The 27231-nt window shown below is 43.8% G+C and overlaps 1 protein-coding gene across 3 annotated transcripts in view; it reads left to right on the forward strand.

Annotated features, from left to right (window-relative positions):
- Window positions 1–10941: 10941 nt before the first annotated feature.
- LOC311144587 (tenascin-like) overlaps window positions 10942–27231 on the forward strand; it is a gene marked incomplete at both ends in the record, with an annotated part of 34596 nt that continues 18306 nt past the window's right edge. For all 3 annotated transcript variants that reach the window (XM_084180619.1, XM_084180620.1, XM_084180621.1), the window contains 9 exons: window positions 10942–11428; window positions 11807–13027; window positions 14372–14635; window positions 15309–15424; window positions 16718–16871; window positions 19455–19724; window positions 20335–20520; window positions 23426–23515; window positions 23938–24201. In XM_084180619.1, coding sequence (XP_084036745.1) covers window positions 10942–11428; window positions 11807–13027; window positions 14372–14635; window positions 15309–15424; window positions 16718–16871; window positions 19455–19724; window positions 20335–20520; window positions 23426–23515; window positions 23938–24201 — 3052 coding nt within the window. The remainder of the gene's footprint in view (window positions 11429–11806; window positions 13028–14371; window positions 14636–15308; window positions 15425–16717; window positions 16872–19454; window positions 19725–20334; window positions 20521–23425; window positions 23516–23937; window positions 24202–27231) is intronic.

A 27231-nucleotide genomic window follows, 5' to 3' on the forward strand; every position in this document is an offset into this window, starting at 1 on the left:
TTCTTGTTATAGTACTGCAATCAAATCTCTGTCGAGCTTGTCTTGCAGCAAGATTTGGTGACCTGAGAAGGTGTTGGCTGCTTGAAAGTTGATCCTTGTCTTCAAGGTCAGCCAGCCTCAATAAGATACAGTAAATTATCAACACAAAACATCATACAGTGACTTCCAAAAGTATTCACATCCCTTCCCTTTTTCCACATTTTGTTGTGTTACAGACTGAATTTAAAACGGGTTAAATTGAGATTTTGTGTCACTGGCCTACACACAATGCCACAAAGACCAGGGACGTTTTCCATTGCCTAACAAAGAAGGGCACCTATTGGTAGATGAGTAACAACAAAAAGCAGACACTGAATATCCCTTTGAGCATGGTGAAGTTATTAATTACACTTTGCATGGTGAATCAATACACCCAGTCACTACAAAGATACAGGAGTCCTTTCTAACTCAGTTGCCGGAGAGGAAGCAAACCACTCAGGGATTTCACCATGTGGCCAATGGTTACTTTAAAACAGTTACAGAGATGAATGGCTGTGGAGAAAGCTGAGGATGGATCAACAACATTGTAGTTACTCCACAATACTAACCTAAATGACAGAGTGAAAAGAAGGAAGCCTGTACAAAATATTTAAAAACACGCATCCTGTTTGCAATAAGGAACTAAAGTAAAACTGCAAAAAATGTGGTAAAGAAATCAACTTTATGTTGTGAATACAAAGTGTTATGTTTGGGGCAAATCCAACACAACACATCAACGAGTACCACTCCTCATATTTTCAAGCATGGTGGTGGCTGCAACATGTTATGGGTATGCTTGTCATCGCAAGGACTAGGGAGTTTTTTACTATGAAAAGAAACGGAATAGAGCTAAGCACTGGCAAAATCCTAGAGGAAAACCTGGTTCAGTCTGCTATCCAACCAACACTGGGAGACAAATTCACCTTTCAGCAGGACAATAACCTAAAACACTAGGCCAAATACACAAATATATATGTTGCTTACCAAGATGACATTGAATGTTCCTGAGTGGCCTAGTTACAGTTTTGACTTAAATCGACTTGAAAATGGCTGTCTAGCGATAATCAACAACCAACTTGACAGAGCTTGAAGAATTGTCAAAACAATAATGTGCAAATATTGTACAATCCAGGTGTGCAAAGCTCTTAGAGACTTACCCAGAAAGGCTCACCCCTGTAATCATTGCTAAAGGTGATTCTAACATGTATTGACTTTGAGGTTGAATACTTATCTAATCAAGATACACTATATTAGTGTTTTATTTTTCATACATTTTTAACAAATGTTACATTTTTCTTCCACAACAAAATTTCGGAAAAAGTCAAGGGGTGTGAATACTTTCTGAAGGCAGTGCAGTTAGAATAAAGTCAAACACAAGCATATTTTATCGTCATTGCTGTGTGGTGTTAAAACTAAAGGAAAGGAAGTGGGATGAATGAATGGAGGGCTAGATTGTCACGACTGTCTGCTGAAATGAATGGTTGGATGAGCTATAAAGGCAGCAGATGAGGCAGCTATTCCCCTGCGCTGCCTGCCACACAGAGGTTGAACTAATAAACAGGAGGTCACCAACAACATGTAAAAAATGTCTCATGAACAATGACTGGTATGCATCCTCTCCATCCGGACTGGGCTGTCAGAGCAGTGTGTGACAGACCTACGTTACCAGCAGTAAAGAATATTGATGGGCTCTGTCCAGAGATGGGAGTCATTTTGACACCATAAAATGGAGTCTTCGGCTGTCTGCCTGCCATTCCATTCCCCTCCCATGTGCATTCAAAGCATCCATATTTGTCTTTGTATCTCAATGTCAGAATGGGAAATTGCTTTTCGGTTCAGTAAATATGTGTTTATGTTTTGTAACTGTCAGTTAAGATGGGATCGGCTCCAAAGCAACCCTGTGGTTCAATCAGGGTGATACTGTTCACCCTTGGCTAAGTGATCTCACTAGCAGTGCATTGTCTGAGTCCCAAATGGCACCCTATTCCCTATATAGTGTACTACTTTTGACCAGGCCCTTTGAGGTGCACTATAAAGGGAATAGGGTGCCTTTTGGGACTTAGCCTAGCAGTGCATTGAGATAAGTGTTTGCGCTGGTATCACAGTCCTCCACCCCCAGCCTGTCTTATCAGACATGAACACACCAACCCCCCCCCCCCCACGCCCCTGCTATCTGTGCCATCAGATACACCAGGGTCATGGAAGACCAATAACATGGGGCTTGATTTATATGAAACCAAGCCTTTTCATCCCGAGAAAAAAATAAGACCATATTTTGATTGAAATTTCATCTTGCAAGTAATTTTATACTTTTCCCATACAGAGGAAAAATGATAAGCTATACGCCAAGAGTGGATGTAATCAAAACATTGTAACACATACTTTATTTAATAGTCTCACTTCTCAGAGAGTTTACCCCTTAGTTATTCAAAGAGAGTTGCCTACAATTTCCAGTGTCTTAAAGGTCCAATACAGCCATTTTTATCTCAATATCAGATCATTTCTGGGTAACAATTAAGTACCTTACTGTGATTAAAATGTTCAAAAAGAAACAAAAATAGCTTCTTAGCAATAACAATTTCTCAAGCAATAATTTTGCTAGGACTGTCTGGGAGGGGTCTGAGTGTGGAGGGGAAAACTGAAAACAAGCTGTTATTGGCAGAGAGGTTTGGAACTCTCTTTCTCATTGGTTTATTAACTAATTTACCACCTGGTGATGTCACCAGGCAGGCCAAAACTCCATCCCATGAAAACAGGCTGACATTTCAGTAAGTCTTTTCAAACAGCTCTGACACTAAAAGAGCATTTTCACAATTTCACAGTATAATTCCAACCTCTGTGTGGAAATATATATGAAACACAGCAAATCACGTTTTTGACTGCACTATACCTTTAAAGTTAATATTGTGGGGTTTAGTTGCATTTCTGCAATTATTCAATTATAGTTATCATCAACATGTAAATGTACACAGCTCAGAAATACCAAACACATTTAGGCTACATTTCATGTTTCAGCCAGATATGAGGGTCAGTTTCTGTGTCGTGACCTTCTAGGCCTTTCATCCAAACAAATGGAAGTGTATTGTGTGTTATGAATGCTCAAAACAATTTGTTAGAAACCAATCAGTAAGTCCAAACCTGCCACAACTGACTGCCCTTTGAATTGTGTCCAGGCCAGACAAAATAAATGTCTGAGGGGGCATCTGCGTCCAGTCGTTCACTAGCAAACTAGACTGAGAGGGCTTGTTTGGAGGCCGTGGATTGCTTAGAGGCTGCATCCAAAATGGCACCCTTTTGTGCTGCTTTGTTTTTTCCAATGAGACAATGTGTTAGGTCATGGGCACAGTCAGTACCATGAGTTAGCCTCATCCCTCTAAAGCATGCGGTTCCTTCCTCCCTTTGAACGGCTAAGATGAGATTGATTGACTGCTTCATCTACTGTGTTTTCAAAAATGAATTTCTGCGTTGTTCTCAATTCAGTTCAACACTGTGCAATATCAGTACGGGTCGTGTACTGTATGATCGATCGAGACAAAGACAGAGAGCACAGGGTTTTCCATTGTTGCAAGGTGATTACTTTAGAAACCCGTTTTGGTGAGCAGCAACAATGTGACTGAGGGCTGGAGTTTACAATCGATTTCTCTTTCTCTCTCTGATTGTGACCTTCGTGGAGATTGAAACAAATACTTGAACCACTCCAGAAGAGGACATAAGTAGGACCCCTCTCACCTTGCAGGCGTGTGATTGTGATTTATGCGCATATAAAACCATTTCAATATTAGCCAGTGTGTCCACCTTATTGCCAAGCTTCTATTTAAAGATTCATCTTGACGTGATAGAGTTATGGAAGCTGTTAATGTGGCAGTTTGATGTGGTATTTTCTCATGAGCTTTTGATGGAGCACCATTTCCTGGTCATTGAGCCTGGTACTCTGATACCATGGTCAATGAGCCTGGTACTCTGATACCATGGTCAATGAGCCTGGTACTCTGGGACAGTATACATCCACCCACATATTTTGTATGGCGTCTCTCAAGGTGAAAAGATCCTCCAGACAATAACTGGTTGTTCATCTCCTCAAGAGCAACCCAGATTAAATAAGAGTGTGTGCCAAAGAAGGCAAGCTCGTCATTGTCATGGGCGACCTACAAAACTAGGCAAGCTTGATCATGGCACAGTGAGTGTTAGTTAAGCTAGGCTACCAAGGGCAGACTGGCCATCTGGCATTTCGGGCAAATGTCAGATGGGCTGGTCCATTTTTAGCCTAGTGGACCTGTCTAACTTGGGTTTGTAGTGCAAAATTATAATTATCTGGCTAATAATGGGCGCCTCAAGGAAAATAATTGGCAGGTGTGGGGGCCTCAAGGAAAAGAATGCACTGGTGTGTTAGAAATGGCAGGGACGATTTTTGGTCCCAGTCCGCCCCTGTAGTGTACAGTGATGATTAAGTTTGTCAGCATGGGTGCCAGGCTGGGCTGAGTTTGAAATAAATCATGGCTTCTGCATATGACGTCTGAATTCCTCTACAGGCGGAAGGCTCCCTCTAATCAATCATAAGTTTCTCTTCCAGAACCAATTGAAGGAACAACTTCCAGTGTCTGAAAAATTGGACATGGAAATGAAATTAAAGGTACGACTGGAAAAGCAATCATCGACAAAATAGCAATATTTTTTCATTTCCCCTGAAACTAGAGGTTAGCGTGGGAAACGGTAGCAGCTATGCTAAGCGATTGAACATTTATTACAAAAATCTTACTTGTGCCTATTCCCAATATAATGCTCTTCTTTTGACCAGAGGCCCTGGTCAAAAGTAGTGAACTATGGAATATGGTGCCATTTGGGATGCAGTCGAAGGCAAATTCTGCTATACAAAACTGTAGTTTATAGGGATTTCAATGGGCTGCAGTGTCCTGGTTTTCCGTTTTGCTAACCCCTATGTTCCAGCCTGATCCTCTTCCTTCTGCTTTGTGTTGAATAAGTGATTCACTTGATTTATTGACGGATTAAGATCGTCTAAGACTTAAACAATACAGAAGGAAAAAATACAACATACAGCGGAGAGACAAGCATCTTTATCAGAGAAAAAAAACAATGTTTAGTACTGTAAGGTACGGGAGGATTATGGCTTGCATTGGTTGGAGTTGGACATACAGTGCCATGGTTCTTACATTACACTAATGATAAAAGCAGGGAGGTACAGTGAAGTATGACAAGCAGACTTATGTAAAGAAACACTTCTGGGGATTAGATTTAATCTCTATGGGGTCTCAGTTCTGTCTCACACGGTCTCTTCTTTTCCATAGAAATTGAAGAAGCATGCTTATTGTATCCACACCCACATGGTAAAACTGTTCATCAGTTTATATATTTTCAGATGCTTGCGATGTAGCTACAGTAGATGCATGTAGTATCATCCTTATTTGATCAATCAAAATCATGTCAACCTAGTTAGCATTATCACATTTTACACTATTTCTTTAACTCATAACAGTCTAAACCCTGTCTAAGCCGCATTAAATAACAGATTCACTACATGGAACAAGTTTGTTCTGAAGTGTCTGTGCTATATCTGAGAGATATAATAAAGCTCAGGATATTATAATTTTTTGTCTCCATATATACACTACATGACCAAATGTAAGTGGACACCTGCTCGTCGAACATCTCATTCCAAAATCATGGGCATTAATATCGAGATGGTCCACCCATCTGCTATAACAGCCTCCACTTTTCTGGGAAGGCTTTCCACTAGATTTTGGAACATTGCTGCAAGGACTTGCTTCCATTCAACCACAAGAGCATTAGTGAGGTCGGGCACTGATGTTGGGCGATTAGGCCTGGCTCGCAGTCGCCGTTCCAATTCATCCGAAAGGTGTTTGATGGGGTTGAGGTCAGGGCTCTGTGGAGGCCAGTCAAGTTCTTCCACACCGATCTCGACAAACCATTTCTGTATGGACATCACTTTGTGCCCCCGGGGCATTGTCATGCTGAAACAGGAAAGGGCCTTCCCCAAACTGTTGCCACAAAGTTGTAAGCACAGAATCGTCTAGAATGTCATTGTATGCACATAATCATCTATAATGTAATTGTATGCTGTAGCGTTAAGATTTCCCTTCACTGGAACTAAGGGGCCTAGCCCGAACCATGAGAAACAGCCCCAGACCATTATTCCTCCTCCACCAAACTTTACAGTTGGCATTAGGCATTGGGGCAGGTAGGGTTCTGCTGGCGTCCGCCAATCCCAGATTCGTCCGTCGGACTGCCAGATGGTGTAGCATGATTCATCACTCCAGAGAACGCGTTTCCACTGCTCCAGAGTCCAATGACGGCGAGCTTTACACCACTCCAGCCGACGCTTGGTATTGCACATGGTGATCTTAGGCTTGTGTGTGGCTGTTCGGCCATGGAAACCCATTTCATGAAGCTCCCAACAAACAGTTATTGTAGTGATGTTGCTTCCAGAGACAATTTGGAACTAGGTAGTGAGTGTTCCAACCGAGGACAGATGATTTTTATGCGCTAAGCGCTTCAGCGTTCGGCGGTCCCGTTCTGTGAGCTTGTGCTCAGTCGATGTTGCTCCTAGACGTTTCCACTTCACAATAACAGCACTTACAGTTGACCGGGGCAGCTCTAGCACGGCAGAAATTTGAACAACTGACCTTTTGGAAAGGTGGCATCCTATGACGGTGCCACATTGAAAGTCACTGAGCTCCTCAGTACGGGCCATTCTACTGTAAATGTTTGTCTATGGAGATTGCATGGCGGTGTGCTCAATTTTATACACCTGTCAGCAACGGGTGTGGCTGAAATAGCCGAATCCACTAATTTCCACAGAGGGTTCATATTAGTGTGTAGCCCAAACTGTTCAGACGCTACAGACAGAAGTTGGAAGTTCGGCTCTATCAACTTCAGACGAGTCCCATTGGCTGTACCGACTTCAGAGCAAAACAGAGAACACCATCGTGTTCGTGAGAGTCTCATCTTTCCATAGAGGGGTCATAATAGTTTGTAGGCTAAACCGTTCATATGCTACAGACGATTTTGGGAGAAGACTGATTTTCGCAATGGTCTGACAAACACCGCAGATGCTAAAATGCGACATCGGCGGATGCGGTGGATTGAGACGCAACCAATGCTTAAACTGACAGATTTTTATGGGGACTTTTTTATTATGCTAATTGGATTTCTGCAGGGGCGCAGACATCAACTCTAATCTGAATGATCATTATTGTATTTCCATATGGCAGGGTCAGAGAAGAATGATGCTTTACTTGTTTTGAGATGTGTAGACACATTCTTATTTGCCATTTTATTCTAATTAATCAATCCAAACTTTTGCAAGGGCTGTAACCAGGCACTCCTCGTTGCGTCGTGCATAAGAACAGCCCTTAGCCATAGTATATTGGCCATATACCACACCTCCTCGGGCCTTATTGCTTAAATAGGCACCATTGTTAGCACAGATGAATAGTCAATACTGCAAAGTTTTGAATGAGAAGCTTTTGAAGACGGGACTTTGTTTGAAACCATTCCCAGCTGTCCTCTGTGTGTGGTTGGTATAAAACTGAAGCGTCGCCGGCTCAGTACCACTCATACAATACTGGGCTAATTTAGATCACTTGCACTAAATATGTGTGCCAGCCAGCAGGTTCTTCTTTCCCTGGTAAAATTCCCCTCACATTGGCCACATGGTAGCCAACTGGCTTTGTTGCGGTCTGAGAAGCTAACAATAGAGTAAAAACAAGTGAGAGAATTAGAAAGCAGCAGCAGTCAAATTGTGTCAAGTCCGAGTGAGTGTGCCAGCGACCAGCTGCATTAGCATAGAACCATGGCCACGGGGGTCTGCTGACGGAAGTCCAGGAGGGGAGGCTGTTTTCTTTGTTTCCCATGGTAGAAAAACGCTAAAACTGTCTGTTATTCACAGTATCATCTAATAATAATAGTATGGTCACAAGTAGCTGGCATTAGCTTATCCAGTCTGTAGATAGTTGAGAAATACAAGTTTGGTTCTGATTATACATGTTTTATTCCTTTCCACTTATTTTTGAATAATACTGTGTTTTGCCAAAGCCACAGATTTGCTAAATAATGCCTCGCACAAAGAGTAGTTCAGTCTCTCGGGGAGGGATGGGTCTCTTAGAGGTCCATGTGGAGAGAAGCCAGCCAGTCTCCAAAGTGAGAAAGCCAACCATCCGCCCAGAACTAAAACCCCAGCAGCAGCTCAAGGCAATTTTCTGGCTATTTTGTTGATTTAATCCCTGGTTTGCGATGCTCAGGCACAGTGGAGTGAGTGTGTGTGTGTGTGTGTGTGTGCGTGTATGCCTGTGAGGTGGGGGGTAGCTTTTTCACACCCCTACGTTTCAGATCTTAGCGCTCCCATTAGCAGGCTACATTAGTGCTCTTACTGTGCGTCCATCACAGAGGCACTCATCCTTGTCTGTCTAATCAGGGGCTGGCTGCGTGGGGCTGCTGAAGCTGAGAGCATCCGTGGGATCCCATCCCCTGTATCCCTGTGACTGGAGCTCATCTGTCAGCCAGCCTAATCACACGTCAGCCAGCCCCGGTTCAGGAGACGGAGCAGACAGAAGCAGAGCAGCTGCAGCTCCTCACAGCACAGGATATTACCTGTTCATGACTCCCCTGTGCCAATGACTGTCCTGGCTGTCAGCCCCCCGCCGTCTGCTCTCACAGGGGAGAGTGTAGAAATTATGTTCTTACTGAAGGTGAGGAACACCAAATAGATGGTGCAGAAAAGTTAGTCTTTAATTCACTTGGGGAACAAAACACACACCTTTTTTTTGAAGGCAGAGAAATCCATTGTTACATTTGTATTTACACTCATGTCCCCACGTATAATGTGCTAATAATGAGAAGGTTAAAAAAACAAAACACTCAGGCTATTTCTTCTTGTGTCACTCTTAACTTACACAAAGTTACCTAATAGTTACTTAATACCTTATTGTTAGGCATAGTCTTCACATATCCCCCCTTCCTTTATATCAAGATCTATTCTTGTGTTGATACAGAACATGTAGTTTATGCTCCACATTCAAGCTCTGTTGCCCAAAGTGGAGAATACTTTCACTAACCTGTATTTACAGTGGAGAATACTTCAACTAACCTGTATGTTTTATGTAACCACAAGATTAAAGGAAAGAAAACAAACTTTACTGCCAGTCTCCAAACCACAATTAAATCCCGGCACATTTTCCAGCAGACCGTTACTCTTAAAAGAAACAACATGTCTCGGGAGCACAGGAGGTTGGTGGCACCTTAATTTGGGAGTACGGGCTCATTGTAATGGCTGGAGTAGAATAAGTGGAATGGTATCATATACATCAAACACATGGCTTCAATGTGTTTGATGCCATTCCATTCGCTCCGTTCCAGCCATTATTATGAGCCTTTCTCCCCTCAGCAGCCTCCACTGCTCGGGAGCCTTGCCAAATAGCCCAGTAACTTCTGGTGTAGGAAGAATCATGTTACCAATTGAAACTGAATGGCCGTCTGTAGAGCGGTCAGGTGAATTTGAATAGTGGGGAGCCCTGTAATGCATACCAAATGGCCCTCTATCCCCTTTACAGTGCACTATTTTTGACCACTACTACCCATAGGGCTCTAGTCAAAAGTAGTGCACTATAAAGGGAATAGGGTGCCATTTGGAGCACACACTGAACACCCGGCCACTCCGTGCGGTGCGCCGCTAGGCTAGCCGGAAACCTGCAGATGGTCTCCCCTCATCGGTATTAAAATGTCAGCTAGGGTTGTGGTACAGGGAGTTGGGAAGGAGAGGGAGAAGGGTAGCTCCTCCCTCCCCACTCCCCACATGCAGGTGTTGCCTGCTGTTCATGGCAGCCTGTCATGAGAAACCCCGACGGAGAATAAGCTCCAGCAGTACTCAAGGTCACAACACACCACCCCTGCAGTATTGGCCCTGCAGTGTTGGTCCTCAGAGAAATAGAGAAAATAAGCCACAATGTCATCCACTAAGTGTCTGTGTCCTCCGCTGTGAACAGGGGGGTTGAGATGGGGTGCAGGCAGACCGGCAGGCAGGGAAACAGGCAGGTAGGCAGGGAAACAGGCAAGCAGACAGGCAGGCTGGCAAGGAGACAAGCAGGCAGGCAGGCAGGCAGGAAGGGTAGACAGACAGACAGACAGACAGACAGACAGACAGACAGACAGACAGACAGACAGACAGACAGACAGACAGACAGACAGACAGACAGACAGACAGACAGACAGACAGACAGACAGACAGACAGACAGACTGACTGACTGACTGACTGACTGACTGACTGACTGACTGACTGACTGACTGACTGACTGACTGACTGACTGACTGACTGACTGACTGACTGACTGACTGACTGACTGACTGACTGACTGACTGACTGACTGACTGACTGACTGACTGACTGGCAGGCAGGCAGCAACAGGATCATGTATTGGAGGGGGATTGTGGAAGGTTAATTGCTTTTAGTGGGATACTATGACATTTCACTGCAGCCACATGGTCCCCTGTGTATCAGGGTGTTTTGATTTGGTCACTGTCGGCTCCATACTGGCTAGCAAGGGCAAACTAGGAATGTCAACGTAGTTCTGAGTTTCATAACTTCATAATTGAGAGTGGGTTGAGCTACTGTACTATAACATAAAGTATGTGTCACAATCTCAACTTTCTTTCTTTCTTTCTTTCTTTCTTTCTTTCTTTCTTTCTTTCTTTCTTTCTTTCTTTCTTTCTTTCTTTCTTTCTTTCTTTCTTTCTTTCTTTCTTTCTTTCTTTCTTTCTTTCTTTCTTTCTTTCTTTCTTTCTAGGACACAAGGGCATCTGCGTCATCTCCCAGATAGAAGGACTCCATTCTCCTCCCCCATCCCTGACTGTTCACAAGTACTCCCAGCAGGACGTGACAGGACCTGGTCATCATGGTGATGAAAGGCCTGCTCCTAGGCTGTGTGACCGTGGCTGTGCTGCTTCAGCTCTCCAGCGCCGGCCTGGTCAAGAAGATCATCCGGCACCGCAGAGAAACCCTGAGAGAACCCTCTGAGAACCTGACCCTGCCCCACCCAGACCAGCCGGTGGTCTTCAACCACGTCTACAACATCAATGTCCCCTCCAGCTCCCTGTGTTCCGTAGACGTGGAGAGCCCAGGAGGAACCAAGGTCAAGCCTAAACGAAGTCCAGTCCAGTCGGCCATGCGGAGCTCGGAGAACCTGGACCACACGATGGACGGAGAGAACCAGATCGTGTTCACCCACCGCATCAACATCCCCAAGCAGGCGTGCGGCTGTGACAACCACATGCCCGATATGAAGGACATCCTTAGCAGACTGGAGATGCTGGAGTCTGAGCTGTCCAGCCTCAGAGAACAGTGTGGCAGTGGAGCCAGTTGCTGTGGAGCCCAGATTACAGGTACAGTAAAGAACATTTTGACCAGAGACATTCTCAGGCAGTGTTTCACAATTCCTGGTCCTGACTCACCTGATTAAACTATAGGCTTGATAGTGAGTTGATTAGTTGTATAAAGTGTTTTAGTGCTAAGGCCAAAATGTGCAACACTTTGGGTTCCCAGGACCAGGATTTAGAAACACTGTTCTAGTGGCACAGCAGTTAGAGTTGTAGTTTTCACTTAGATTACATTCCTACATTGGTTTTAATTCTTCTATAGATCAGTATCCCCTGTTCCGACTCATTGCTGTTGTCTTTTTGTATGTATAATATCTGCTATAGAAGTTATAGTATTATCATCATTGAATTTATTTCTGTGTTGTTTCCTCTATGTTTCCTCAGGTGAGGTGGCCACCAAGCCTTACTGTAACGGCCGTGGTAACTTCAGCACTGAGACCTGCAGCTGTGTGTGTGAGCCCGGCTGGAAGGGACCCAACTGCACTGAGCCTGAGTGCCCCAACTTCTGCCAAGACCAGGGACGCTGCGTGGACGGCAAGTGTGTCTGCTTCGAGGGCTTCGACGGAGACGACTGCAGCATGGAGCTGTGTCAGATGAACTGTGGGGACAATGGGGAGTGCATCGACGCCATGTGTATCTGTGAGGACGGCTTCACCGGGAACGACTGCTCCCAGACCAACTGCCTGAACAACTGCCTGGGACGCGGCCGCTGCGTGGACGATGAGTGTGTGTGTGACGAGCCGTGGACGGGCTACGACTGCTCCGAGCTCATCTGCCCCAATGACTGCTACGATCGCGGCCGCTGTGTCAACGGAACCTGCTTCTGCGAGGAGGGCTTCAACGGGGAGGACTGCGGGGAATTCACCTGCCCCAGCAACTGTAACAACCGTGGGATGTGTGTCGACGGCCAATGTGTGTGTCACTCTGGCTACATCGGCGAGGACTGCTCCAAGCTCACCTGCCCCAACGATTGTACTGAAAGAGGCCATTGCTTCAACGGGAGGTGCATCTGTGACCCAGGCTTCGAGGGAGTGAACTGTTCCATCCTGTCTTGCCCAGACAACTGCAGCAACAGAGGTCAGTGTGTCAACGGAGAGTGCGTCTGCAATGTAGGATTTGAGGGTGACGACTGCTCTGAAATCTCCTGCCCCAAGAAGTGTCTGAACCAAGGCCGCTGTTTGAAAGGACAGTGTGTGTGCAGTAAAGACTTTGCCGGGGACGACTGCAGCATCAAGACCTGCCCCAAGGACTGCCTGGGTCGCGGCGAGTGTGTTGACGGCACGTGCGTGTGCTTCATGGGCTTCACGGGCAAAGACTGCAGCGAGCTGACTTGTCCCAACAACTGTCTGAACCGTGGGCGCTGTGTTAACGGCCAGTGTGTGTGCAACAAAGGCTTTGCTGGGGAGGACTGCAGTGAGAAGACGTGTCCCAACAACTGCCTGGAGAGGGGCTATTGCGTAGACGGGAAGTGTGTGTGCTTCGAGGGATTCCAGGGCTTGGACTGCTCTGTACTGACCTGTCCAGGAGACTGTGAGGACCAGGGGAGATGTATGAATGGAGTGTGTCTATGTAACGAAGGCTTCATCGGAGAGGACTGCTCTGGGGGTAAGAGACCGAGGATCAACCCCAAATGGCACCCTATTCCCTTTATAGTTCACTACTTTTGACTAGGGCCAATAGGGCTCTGGTCAAAAGTAGTGTACTAGGGCAGTGGTTCTCAACTGGTTTTGCCTCAGGACCCAAATTGAACCAGGTTGTCTCAGTCGCGATCCAATATGATTTTTGGGGGAGATAAAATGCAATCTGGAAAACTATTTTGAATGCTATATTGATAGTAAATGTACTAATCATATGAAAAGGGAACAGCAGTCCCACCTTTTTCATTGTCATTAATTCTTGATGAAGATGCTGTTTGAGACCACAAAATCAACCAAATCTGCTAAATAGTGCTGCTAATAACTCTATATTGAGGAAGGCCCTACCTGGTTTTAGTCGTTTAAGTTAAGACTGGAGTATCTTTCATAAAAAATGTAATACATGTATTTATTAAATGATTTACTCACACTCGCAACCTATTCAAAACCTCCCGCGACCCATATTTGGTTGAGAATCGCTGTACTAGGAAATAGGGTGTAATTTCGGACAAATAGAGAGAGACAGACAGAGAGAGAGAGAGGTTGGTTGATGGGAGTATCGCTTGATGTGATATAATTTGTTTATGGCTAATAGGTTTGAGGAACATTTCCACATGATGACATTCATTTAAATGCTAATGTTTCTGGCTGCACAACATTGGTTATATTTCTTTCATTGGTGGTCCTCTGTAGCTCAGCTGGTAGAGCATGGCGCTTGTAACGCCAACCTTTGATCCCCGGGACCACCCATACACAAAAATGTATGCACGCATGACTGTAAGTCGCTTTGGATAAAAAGCGTCTGCTAAATGGCATATTATTATTATATTATATATTCTTTGAATAAATAATGTTGCAGTTTAATGTGGATGTCAAATGAAATTTTCCATGGCTATTGGCATCATCTTGGAGAATTTATGATTTGGTTGAATTTATGTCATTAGTTGCCGCAAAATAACTCAGATCAGAGAACATTTTCAAAATCTGGTTTGGCAAATTATGCGATTCGAAGCCCACCCTCCATTGAAGTGTAGTCATGCTGCTGGAATTTTCAGACAAAATTATACATTTAGCAAATCTGGACATTTTAATTTCCCTGCCCAATAAGACTGCCTACTTGAACTTGATAGTGATTCATAGGCATTGTTCTTTGCATTTGTGATACGTATAATAGTTGTGTGTTTTTATTTTATTTGATAAAGCGTACCCAACCAAGTCCATGGTATAAACAATAAAAAAAAACACTTATCTGTTACAATTTTACCTACTATCCCGAATATGTCCCCTAACATGATGTGGTTGTGGGTCTCTCCAGTGTCTCCACCCAAGGATCTGACAGTGCTGGAGGTCACCCCAGAGACAGTGGACCTGTCCTGGGCTAACGAGATGCAGGTGGCAGAGTACCTGGTCACCTATGTGCCCACCGCCCTTGGAGGCCTGGAGCTCGACATGCGTGTGCCTGGGGATCAGAAGAACGCCACCATCAGTGAGCTGGAGCCTGGTGTGGAGTATCTGATCAGTGTCTTCGCTGTCCTCAACAACAAGAGGAGTGTCCCTGTCAGTGCCAGAGTGGCAACACGTAAGTCAGGAGTAGTATAAAGTTGACCTAAGACGCTCACCTTGTGTCAGTTTTGCAATTTCCCCACTAATAGTGAAGGTTAGGATTGGGGGAAGGTAAGCTGATCCTAGATCTGTACCTGCGGAAACTTCACCCCGGAGATGTAAATCACCGCTACGGTGTCCATATTAGGGCCGTCTCAGTCTCAGCAGGAACTTGTGATAAGACAGACTCAAGTCTGACTGAGACTGTCCTAATATGGACACCATACTACCTCACCTCACCTTTGATGCCTGACTTGTCTGCTCTCCCAGATCTGGGGTAATGCAAAAGTGACATTCATAAAGGGCAGTCAATAAAAATCTAATTTCACTTTTAATATCAAAAAATTGATTGCGGGGCTCATGCGAACATCTGTTGCTAACCTCCTTTAATTAAATCCCTAATTGTACCTGGGATGTTGTAGTTTTTCAATGTTGTTACCCTTAATCTACCTGTCATTGGAACCAGCCAGCCTATTTCCTATATAGTGCACAACTTTTGACCAGGACCCATAGGGCTGGCTCTGATCAAATGCAGTGCACTATATAGGGAATATGGTGCCATTTTTGACGCAGTCCATGTGCTGGGTGTCCTGAGGGTTTAGTAAACAGAACATCAAACATGGTTGTATTTGTCTGTCTCATCCCATTAGATCTCCCTGAGCCTGAGGGACTCAAGTTCACATCAGTGAGGGAGACTGCAGTAGAGGTTCAGTGGGACCCCCTGGACATCCCTTTTGATGGCTGGAACCTAATCTTCAGAAACACTGTAAGTTATCAGCAGTAGACCCCTTATATGAAAATAACATTGAGTTATCAGTAGAAGACCATTCATCTATATAAACACTGAGTTATCAGTAGTAGACCATTCATCTATATAAACACTGAGTTATCAGTAGTAGACCATTGAACTATATAAACACTGAGTTATCAGTAGTAGACCATTGAACTATATAAACACTGAGTTATCAGTAGTAGACCATTCATCTATATAAACACTGAGTTATCAGTAGTAGACCATTCATCTATATAAACACTGAGTTATCAGTAGAAGACCATTCATCTATATAAACACTGAGTTATCAGTAGAAGACCATTCATCTATGTAAACACTGAGTTATCAGTAGTAGACCATTCATCTATATAAACACTGAGTTATCAGTAGTATACCATTCATCTATATACACACTGAGTTATCAGTAGTAGACTACTCATCTATATAAACACTGAGTTATCAGTAGTAGACCCCTCATCTTCAGACAATCTGTGAGTGAGAAACACTCGCCTCCTCCATCTCCCATGGTGCATTGCATGTTGTTAATGGATCTCTCTCAACATATTCCACAAGGAAGAGGTTGAGATCTTCAGAAGCCTGACATTATCCCCATTTCCCTGTGGTAGATACCATACACCCCCAGGCACTACTTTTGACCAGAGCCCTATGGTCAAAAGTAGTGCACTATATAGGGAATATGGTGTAGGGTGCCATTTGGGACACATACTATGTGAAACAGGGTGAGTATCCTGTGGAAAATATTTTAGCCGAGCCAGTATTCAAGTCTCTAAGTCTCTAAGTCAGCAGTTAAATGTGACTAAATGTTCTGCGAGGCTTCTGTTGCCAGCTATAATGGCCATGTACTGCAGCAATGAGGCATAGAACGATTATTGTTTCTAAATGCTTTGTTTTTTCTTATAAAAAGTCCATGAGGAGTAGTCCAAGGACATGAAAGCCACAGTTCATTAAATTCAGTTCCCCCCACACACTTACTGTAGTTTAACAATCACAGACAGAATCCTCTGAGTATGATGTGGCTGCCCTATTCCCACACCAAGGTTGTGTCCCAAATTGCACCCTATTCCCTATAAAGTGCACTACTTTTGACCAGAGGGGCCCTGGGAAAGTAGTGATTAGGGTGCCATTTGGGAAGGAGCCCAAACTTGACTTTGAGGGGGGTAACGGTAGATACACTAGATAGATAGGTACTTTATAGATCCCGAAGGGGAAGTGTGCCATAAAACATGCCATACCATTTTAATGACTGGTGTTTTTTGGTGTTGTCAGAAAGAGGAGAATGGGGAGATTCTGAACTCCCTGGGCAGCCCTGACACCATGTTCCAACAGTCTGGGCTGGGACCTGGTCAGGAGTACGAGGTCAAACTGGAGGTGGTGAAGAACAACACCAGTGGACCCCCAGCACGCAAGAATGTTTTCACAAGTGAGTACATACATACAGCACTCATAGAGTTCTATTCATTTGTTTTTACGACAATAATTTGCTCCTCCAGGCCAATATCTTTCAGCTGGAAAATGAACCTGAATGTTGAGCCTGCGTAGATAGTAGCTTGTAGGACGGAAACCCACCCAAGTATTTGCACTTGTCGCACAATGAAACAAGTAAATAAAATAACTATTTCAAAATATTATTATTAATTATTTCCTGCTAACCTCAAGTGTACTGTAATCCTTGTATTCATGACATATTTGCATTGGAATAATCCGTAAACCCCTTTTACGCCATTCTGACCGCCTGCTGGAGATTTAAAAGACACGATTTCCAGCAATACAGACAGACTCAGAAGCAGTTACGCGCAGAAACACATTGTCACCTTGATTCAATTGATTTCTCTATTGACAAACCCCTCTGCTGCAGCTCTGATAGTGTGTCCCAAATGGCACCCTGTTTCCTTTATAGTGTATCCATTTGGGATGCAGCTGGACAGTCTGTCCAAGGCATCCTGAAGTGCCAACATTGAGTGATTAGCTTGTTACTTTTCATGGCATCGTCTTGATTTACTAGAGGCAGTGAAAAGCCATCCCTACCCCCTCGGCAGGTTTAACAGTTATGAGGAAATCATATCTCCATAAGGCTGCTGCTGTAAAGGCTAATGGCTTTCATGGGATCAATACAACAACAGGTTTTGGTGTTGGAACTATACACCTGCCAGCTTGGGTTCCCTAACCCTCTCACCAGCCAAACTATTTTTAGGTGGCTCGAGGGGAGGTTAGAATATACTGCACCACCAACACATCAAAGAATAGTCATGGAGAATGATGGGTTATCATCATTAAGAAAAAAAGCTTTGTGGAACATTCCAGCCCTGACATGGGAGCTGAACAGATTGGGAGCTTTCACCCCTGCCCTTGCGAGAGTTCTCTTTCAACAAATAAGAATAAAGAGATTTCAATATGCTGAAGCAAATGTTCTTCACAAGTTTCTGTACTAACTTTTATTGCCTCACCTTCATCCCAAATCAAGGTCAGGCTCTCTCTGCTTATTTATAGTTTGAAAACTGCCTTCGCTTTGCCAGAGTAAACAGAACCAAGCAAGGAAAAGCCATTAGCTACCTGACATTCTCCTCTTATATGCCCCCCTTTGTAAATTATAGCGTTGACTGACACTATAGGACTAGCATTTATGTGTCTGAAGTCTATGGAGCTGTTGAGCTGTTGAACATTGGAACCTGAGCACCATGCTATGTACTGTTAAACACACACACAGAGACACACATACACACCGCACACACACACATACATACACACACACACACACACACACACACACACACACACACACACACACACACACACACACACACACACACACACACACACACACACACACACACACACACACACACACACACACACACACACACACACACACACACCCATACACACACACACATACACACACACACACACACACAAACATACTTTTACACAACAGCACTGGGATTATGTCGCCTAGATCTCCATATAGCTCAAGGCCTCTCTATGTCTGCCATTAAAACACACAGACTCATTCCACATAGACATTAGCATTCTGTGGGACTAATTGCATGGAGTGATCCCCTCCCCCCTCCCCATCCCCTCCCCCATTGCATGTGTTGTTTGTGGGAGGGAGGGAGGCACCACTCAGGCTCATGGGAAGCCATCATCCTCCCAGGAAACAATCACAACCCTCGAACGACACTCACACACACACACACACACACGCACACACACATAGCCAGCCAATCTCATTGGCGGTTAAATCTATGTTAAGCTCCAGTGCAGATTCCCTGTTTTATCTGCCTTCTGCAGAAGGTTGATTTTCCTGAAGTTGCTAAATGTGACAAATCAATTCCACCATAATGTAGGGAAAGTGCCTTTCTTGCTTCGGGTAGAGATCTGTACTTACATGAATAACATCTTGCATGGATGCATACAAGAAAATACAGTTTATTTTCAAACTATTATTGGTAGTAAATGCTCTCACTATTCATATTCAACCCTGTAACTAAGGCTCTGATGAGAGCTCAAACTCTTTAAATCTCTGCCCTATCCTTGTCCTTTTACCAGGCCACCTGCTCCCAGTATCACCTCCCTTGCATTATTAAAAATAGGCAACCTGCCTTAACAAACCCGTTCTCTGACCAAACGCTGCTCTACATGAATAACCTCATGAATGCTAACTAAATGTTCTCAGTCCTGGGATGCGACCCAAATACTACCCTATTCCCTGTATAGTGCAATACTTTTGACCAGGTACCATAGGGATGTATTCATATAGCACCCTGTATTCACCCTCCGTGTAGTGTTATGGCAAAAACAAAAACTTGCACCCCTTGGGGTCCCGAGGACTGAGTTTGGGAAACACTGCTCTACATGAATAACCTCATGAATGCTAACTAAATGTTCTCAGTCCTGGGATGCGACCCAAATACTACCCTATTCCCTGTATAGTGCAATACTCTTGACCAGGTACCATAGGGCTGTATTCATATAGCACCATGTATTCCCCCTCCTCTCTCCCCAGAAATCGATTCTCCCAGAGAGGTGGATGTGCGTGATGTGACGGACACCACAGCGCTGGTGACCTGGTTCCTGCCGGTGGCCATGGTGGACGGGGTGAGCATGTCCTACGGGCCCAGCGACAACCCCTCAGACAGGAACACAGTGGAGCTGTCCTCCAGCGACACACAACACCACCTGGGCAGCCTGAACCCTGACACAGAGTATGAGGTGTCTCTCATGGCCAAGAGGGGAGAGATGACCAGCGTGCCCGTGTCTGAGACCTTCCTAACAGGTAAGACAAGAGCTGTGTCCCATTTGGCACCCGATTCCCTTTATAGTGCACCAGGGCCCATTAGAGACAAGCAAATTATACAGCACTAGGGTTACAAAATTCTGCTAACTTCAAGTTTTCCAGAAATCCTAGAATCGGGAGGGAATAAGCAGGAAATCCGGAATGCCTTCAACCGGGATTTCTGAAAAACCTGGGATTTGGGGGAAAGTGGCTGGAATTGTGCAACCCTATAAACAGCACACTATCAAAATGCTGGATACGTAATAATTTGTTTTCTTGTTTGCTGGTAAAGTAAATGTACTGTTGATTAGTGAAATGTTTATATGTTAATGTCTGACCCTTTACCAGTTATACATTTAGATTAGATTTAGAATGAACATCCAATAAACTTAAAAAAGAGATCAAAAACCTGTCCACCATCTTTGATGAGCTAGGCCAGGAGTGTCAAAGTCATTTTGCCTGGGGAGCTACATTCTAGGCAAACATACTAACAGGCGATAAAAAAGTGATGGTCTGTTCTCAACTGGGGTCTGGACCACACATCGTACTGTATTTACGAGGGGATCATAACATTCCCCCCCTGACTGATGTGTGACTGGATGTGTTCCAGACCTGGATGCCCCGCGGGACCTGCAGACGGTAGAGCTGACTGACGAGAGCATCACTCTGGAGTGGAAGAACAGCCAGGCTCAAGTAGACAACTACCGCATCAAATACGGCCCCCTCTCTGGAGGAGACCATGGAGAGCTGCTGTTCCCAACTGGACCCCTGGACACCACCCAGGCCAAGATCACTGGTAAGTGATCTCATTTTACTACGAATCTGTAAAACCCTGATGAAGGCTATGGGCCGAAATGCATTAGTTATATCAATAAATATGTGTTTTTTTCAACTCCAACTGCCCTCTGAGAGTTCCTCTTCCAAGAATGTCCTCTTCACTTTAGTTTGCTCCTCAGTTCATGCACCTTGGTTGGAGAGCCAGGTGTGGCAGTGTTCCTTTTCCTTTGCACAAGATCACTGGTAAGACAGAACCCCTCCAGTAGTCTAGTTATAACAGGATGCAGTGGTGGTGGTGTTGTGTAATATCTGGTACTATGTAATATCTGGTGATGCTAGTCTCCTTTTCCACTCTACTGAGGAAGTGAACTGTCCTTCGGGTACATTTTCAGTTTTTAGACACTTTTGTTGTTACCTCTTTAAAAAAAAGTCAATGTGAGAACAGCTATAAAACAACCATCCTGTCTTTGTGTAAATTAATATACACTACATGACCAAATGTATATGGACACCTGCTCGTCGAACAACTCATTCCAAAATCATGGACATTAATATGGAGTTGGTCCCCCCTTTGCTTCTATAACAGCCTCCACTCTTCTGGGAAGGCTTTCTACTAGATGTTGGAATATTTCTGCGGGGACTTGCTTCCATTCAGCCATAAGAGCATTAGCGAAGTCGGGCACTGATGTTGTTCCAATTCAATCCCAAAGGTGTTCGATGGGATTGAGGTCAGGGCTCTGTGCAGGCCAGTCAAGTTCTTCCACACCGATCTTGACAAACCATTTCTATATGCACCTCGCTTTATGCACGGGGGCATTGTCATGCTGAAACAGGTAAGGGCCTTCCCCAAAATGTTCCAACAAAGTTGTAAGCACAGAATCGTCTAGAATGTCGTGGTATGCTGTAGCGTTAAGATTTCCCTTCACTGGAACTAAGGGGCCTAGCCCGAACCATGAAAAACAGCCCCAGACCATTATTCTTCCTCCACCAAACTTTACAGTTGGCACTATGCATTGGGGGAGGTAACATTCTCCTGGCATCCTCCAAACCCAGATTCGTCCGTCGGACTGCCAGATGGTGAAGCGTGATTCATCACTCCAGAGAACACGTTTCCACTGCTCCAGAGTCCAATGGCGGAGGATGTTACACCACTCCAGCATGACGCTTGGCATTACGCATGGTGATCTTAGGCTTGTGTGTGGCTGCTTGGCCATGGAAACCCAGCTCTTGACGAACAGTTATTGTGCTGATGTTGCTTCCAGAGGCAGTTTGGAACTCAGTAGTGATTGTTGCAACCGAGGACAGGCGTTTTTTACGCTAAATTCTTCAGCACTCGGCGGACCTGTTCTGTGAGCTTGTGTGGCATACAACTTTGCGGCTGAGCCGTTGTTGCTCCAAGACATTTCCACTTCACAATAACAGCACTTATGTTGACCTGGGCAGCTCTAGCATGGCAGAAATTTGACAAACTGACTTGTTGGAAAGGTGAATCCTATGATGGTGCCACGTCGAAAGTCACTGAGCTCTTCAGTAAGGCGATTCTACTGCCAATGTTTGTCTATGGAGATTGCATGGTTGTGTGCTCGAGTTTATACACCTGTCAGCAACAGGTGTGGCTGAAATAGCCAAATCCACTAATTTGAAGGGGTGTCCACATATTGTTGTATATATAGTGTATTGTTTTTCAATGTAAACGGCAGCCTCGCTGTGCCAACTGTTCTGCCGCGAAGCGTTTGTGGCCCTCCTCTAAATGTTCATTATTAAATTCAATACACTTATTTCCAAATGGGTTGCTTTGTTTTTGTGTCGTGAAACGTTTGCCCGGCCACAAAAGACCCCCACTTTATTGGATAACAGCCCAAGGGAGATTGCATTCAGGCCTTAAATGGAATAACACTGCTACTTCAATGTGAGATCCATCCTGGTTAAACAAGAAAAGCAGGGAAGGCCTATTTTTATCCTCCTGCACCGGTTCCCATTATACTCCATGCTTTGAGTCGGGCGGGCGGACAGACTCGTTTTTCTAAACCATGTGCCACTGCATCGACGGATTAGGCTCCCTGGCTGAGAAAAAAAAGGAAAAAGGTTCCAAACGGGTAATAGTGTCTTTGTCTGGGGCACATTCTTTGTCCTTGGGAGACCCATCCCCTGTAAATAAGGCATTGGTTGTGTCCCAAATGCCATCCTATTCCCTATATAGTGCACTACTTTTGACCAGGGACCATAGGGCTAGGCCCTGGTCAAAAGTAGTGCACTATATAGGGAATAAGGTACCATTTGGGACGCACACATTGTGTCTATTCAGCTGACTGGCCTCCCCCGGTCCCCCTCCACTCCTCACAAACCTCAGCACTTTTTTCACACAGTTATTATCTGTAATTACCTTCACGCTTGTGATTTTATTGATAATGAGTTTCCTCTGCATTAGCTGTAATTTCATGCTGCAAGACTCCTAGTGCCTGGTTGCCTAGTGACCTCTGTGGGAGTTAATAAAGGAAATAAAGGGCGTTGGACTGAGAGCTCTTAATTGCACCGCGCACCGCGGCCGCACAGCCGGACTAAAGGGATCTCAAAGCCTTTTATATCATAGCAAATGTTGTTTCTGGCCCATATAGAGCCTCTTCTAGAGCCATCAGTGCAAATAGAGGTCCCAAATACAGGTTCCAAAATGAAGAGGCTGAAAATAAACCCAATTATGCTTGAATCTATTAGCTAGGCAATTAAGGCCTTGAAGAGCTTCGGTATTTTTCATTGTTGTCGAAGCTATTAGCTACAAACAGCTGGGTGTTTTAATATAAAACTTTAAACATACTGTTTTCATCGATAAATACCTGATAAAGAAATACAAATAACATGTTTTTGTTCTCATGCTCTGTTTGCATACATCCGGTACGATAAGTGTTCTTCGTCTGTGTGTTGTGTAGGCCTGAGAGCTGGGACAGAGTATGGGATGGGAGTGACAGCCGTGAAGAGTGAGCGTGAGAGCCTTCCTACGACCACCAACGCTGTTACAGGTGAGATCTATGAACCTTTTCTGTATTGTAAATAAATACATTGTTTTTGTTTACGGTCATGGATTGTAGTAATAATGTACTAATAATAACTCCCATTCAACTGTCCTACAATCCACAAATAGTTATCTCCACTTGTCTTACACTATTTTAAATATACTCTCCCTCTATATTCTATATTCTCCTTCTATATTCTATATTCTCCTTCTATATTCTATATTTTCCTTCTATATTCTATATTCTCCTTCTATATTCTATATTATCCTTCTATATTCTATATTCTCCTTCTATATTCTATATTATCCTTCTATATTCTCTATTCTCCTTCTATATTCTATATTTTCCTTCTATATTCTATATTCTCCTTCTATATTCTATATTCTCCTTCTATATTCTATATTCTCCTTCTATATTCTTCTCTTCAGCATTGGATGCTCCTAAGAACCTGGAGGTGGAGTCTTCCTCTGAGACTGAGATGGTGTTGGTGTGGCAGAAGCCGGTGGCTAAGATCGACAAGTACAAGCTGGAGTACGTGTCAGCCGACGGGCGAAGTGCTGAGGTGTCACCCTTCTCCAGAGACGTCAAGTACACCATGAGGAACTTGACACCCGGCATGCTGTACACCATCACCCTGACCGCTGAAAGGGGACGCAGGCAGAGTGGCCCCACCACCATCTCCGCAGCAACAGGTCAGTGTGGACAGGTCACCGCTATCTCCTCCTAGCCTTGTCCAATTCATAGAATTAGAATGAATATAGCAGGCATCCCCATTCAGGTCAGTTATGCCATAATGAGAGGACTGTCGGACATATTGAGTGTCCCCTCAGTCTATTTATATGGTCCTATGCTGCAGTAGCCACATGTCAGTGTGGACAGTAACCCTCTACCTCTCCAAACCTGGTCCCATACATAGAAAAATCATAGAAATACATAGAAATGATCTAGATTATATTTATATGGTCCCATACTGCATTTATTCTAGCCACAGGTCAGTGTGGACAGTACTCTAGCCTGGGTGCCAGTCTGTTTCTGCTCTCTTGCCAACTCCTTATGGAATTGTCATGCCAAACATTTAATTTAATTTACGATAACTGTGTTGACAATGACAGCTATCGAGTTGGCAAGAGCACAAACCGATCTGGAACCAAGCTAACAGTGCACTTCTCCTAGCCTGGTTCTAGACTGTATGTACAGTATTTAGCCTAACTCTATCTTCTATCGTTGTCAAGCTGTACATTGGCTAAAGCACGAACAGACTGGACCACTAGGCTACATATCTTCACGTGATGAGTTTCAGGACAGAAGTCTGCTATACCTTAGTCAATTATTAATTTTCCAGGTTATTAACTATCTTCAAACCTACTTACTGTATTTTAATAACCTATGTGAGGGATTTACACTACCCGTCATCCATGCGGATTTATAATAATTTATACAAATTATAATCATTTGTACACTGCAACTTGACCACAACTAAGCCTAAAAAGAGATTGTATTTGAAAATAACAATCATTTCCTACTATTACATTGAGACACGATCACATATGTCTCTTTTTTTATTTGTGTGAATACTTAGTGAACAGATTTCCTAAATTAAACTCATGTTTAGCAAAAAATTTTGACAAAAAACTAAAATTCCCCCCCCTAAATATATATATACAGTTGAAGTCGGAAGTTTACATACACCTTGGCCAAATACATTTAAACTCAGTTTTACACAATTCTTGACATTTAATCCTAGTAAAAATTCCCTGTCTTAGGTCAGTTAGGATCACCACTTTATTCTAAGAATGTGAAATGTCAGAATAATAGTAGAGAGAATGATTTATTTCAGCTTTTATTTCTTTCATCACATTCCCAGTGGGTCAAAAGTTTACATACACTCAATTAGTATTTGGTAGCATTGCCTTTAAATTGATTAACATGGGTCAAATGTTTTGGGTAGCCTTCCACAAGCTTCCCACAATAAGTTGGAAGAATTTTGGCCCATTCCTCCTGACAGAGCTGGTGTAACTGAGTCAGGTTTGTAGGCCTCCTTGCTCGCACATGCTTTCTCAGTTCTGCCCACACATTTTCTATAGGATTGAGGTCAGGGCTTTGTGATGACCACTCCAATAGCTTGACTTTGTTGTCCTTAAGTCATTTTGCCACAACTTTGGAAGTATGCTTGGGGTCATTGTCCATTTGGAAGACCCATTTGCGACCAAGCGTTAACTTCCTGACTGATGTCTTGATGTCTTGCTTCAATATATCCACATAATTTTCCTTCCTCATGATGCCATCTATTTTGTGAAGTGCACCAGTCCCTCCTGCAGCAAAGCACCCCCACAGCATGATGCTGCCACCCCCGTGCTTCACGGTTGGGATGGTGTTCTTCGGCTTGCAAACATAACAATGGTCATTATGGCCAAACAGTTCTATTTTTGTTTCATCAGACCAGAGGACATTCCTCCAAAAAGTACGATCTTTGTGCCCGTGTGCAGTTGCAAACCGTAGTCTGGCTTTTTTATGGCGGTTTTGGAGCAGTGGCTTCTTCCTTGCTGAGTGGCCTTTCAGGTTATGTCGATATAGGACTCGTTTTACTGTGGATATAGATACTTTTGTACCGGTTTCCTCCAGCATCTTCACAAGGTCCTTTGCTGTTGTTCTGGGATTGATTTGCACTTTTCGCACCAAAGTACGTTCATCTCTAGGAGACAGAACGCGTCTCCTTCCTGAGCGGTACGATGACTGCGTGGTCCCGTGGTGTTTATACTTGTGTATTATTGTTTGTACAGATGAACGTGGTACCTTCAGGCGTTTGGAAATTGCTCCCAAGGATGAACCAGACTTGTGGAGGTCTACAATAATTGGCTGATTTCTTTTGATTTTCTCATGATGTCAAGCAAAGAGGCACTGAATTTGAAGGTAGGCCTTGAAATACATCCACAGGTACACCTCCAATTGACTGAAATGATGTCAATTAGCCTATCAGAAGCTTCTAAAGCCATGACTTCATTTTCTGGAATTTTCCAAGCTGTTTAAAGGCACAGTCAACTTAGTGTATGTAAACCTCTGACCCACTGGAATTGTGATACAGTGAATTATAAGTTAAATAATCTGTCTGTAAACAATTGTTGGAAAAATTACTTGTGTCATGAAAAGGAAATCATCTCCCAAATATCACTATTTCTAAAACAAGCCATAGAAAGTTGGTTGCAATTTCAATTTAATCCTCCAGAAACGACAGAACAAATAATGCAACAAATATTGTGGTTAAATTCAAATATACTAATTGACAAAAAAACTTTATTTTTTGACAGAATGTTTAAAAAAGGAATCATCTTCGTAAATGATATCATCGGTAGGACTGGTGGAGTTATGTCGCACATGCAGCTAACAAAAACATATGGAAATGTCTGCTCTACCCAAAATTACAACCAAATAATTGCAGCCTTACCGCAAAAGTGGAAGAGGGAAGTGGAAGGGGGAGAAAGTAAGGAACTTGTCTGTCGGCCTTGCATTAAATAACATAATCGGTTAAGGAAAACTGTGATAAATAAAAAAGTATATCAGTTTCACTTAAGGACCAAAGGATTGACAGCCGTCCCATATAGATTTGAAAATAGTTGGGAAGAGATTTTTGACGTACCGATCCCATGGCATAGTGTTTATGAACTGACACGCAAAACGACACCGGATTAAAAAATTTGAATCTTTCAATTTAAATTATTATATAA

This window comes from Coregonus lavaretus, assembly GCF_964263955.1.
Source record: "Coregonus lavaretus genome assembly, chromosome: 17".
Taxonomy (NCBI): Eukaryota; Metazoa; Chordata; class Actinopteri; order Salmoniformes; family Salmonidae; genus Coregonus; species Coregonus lavaretus.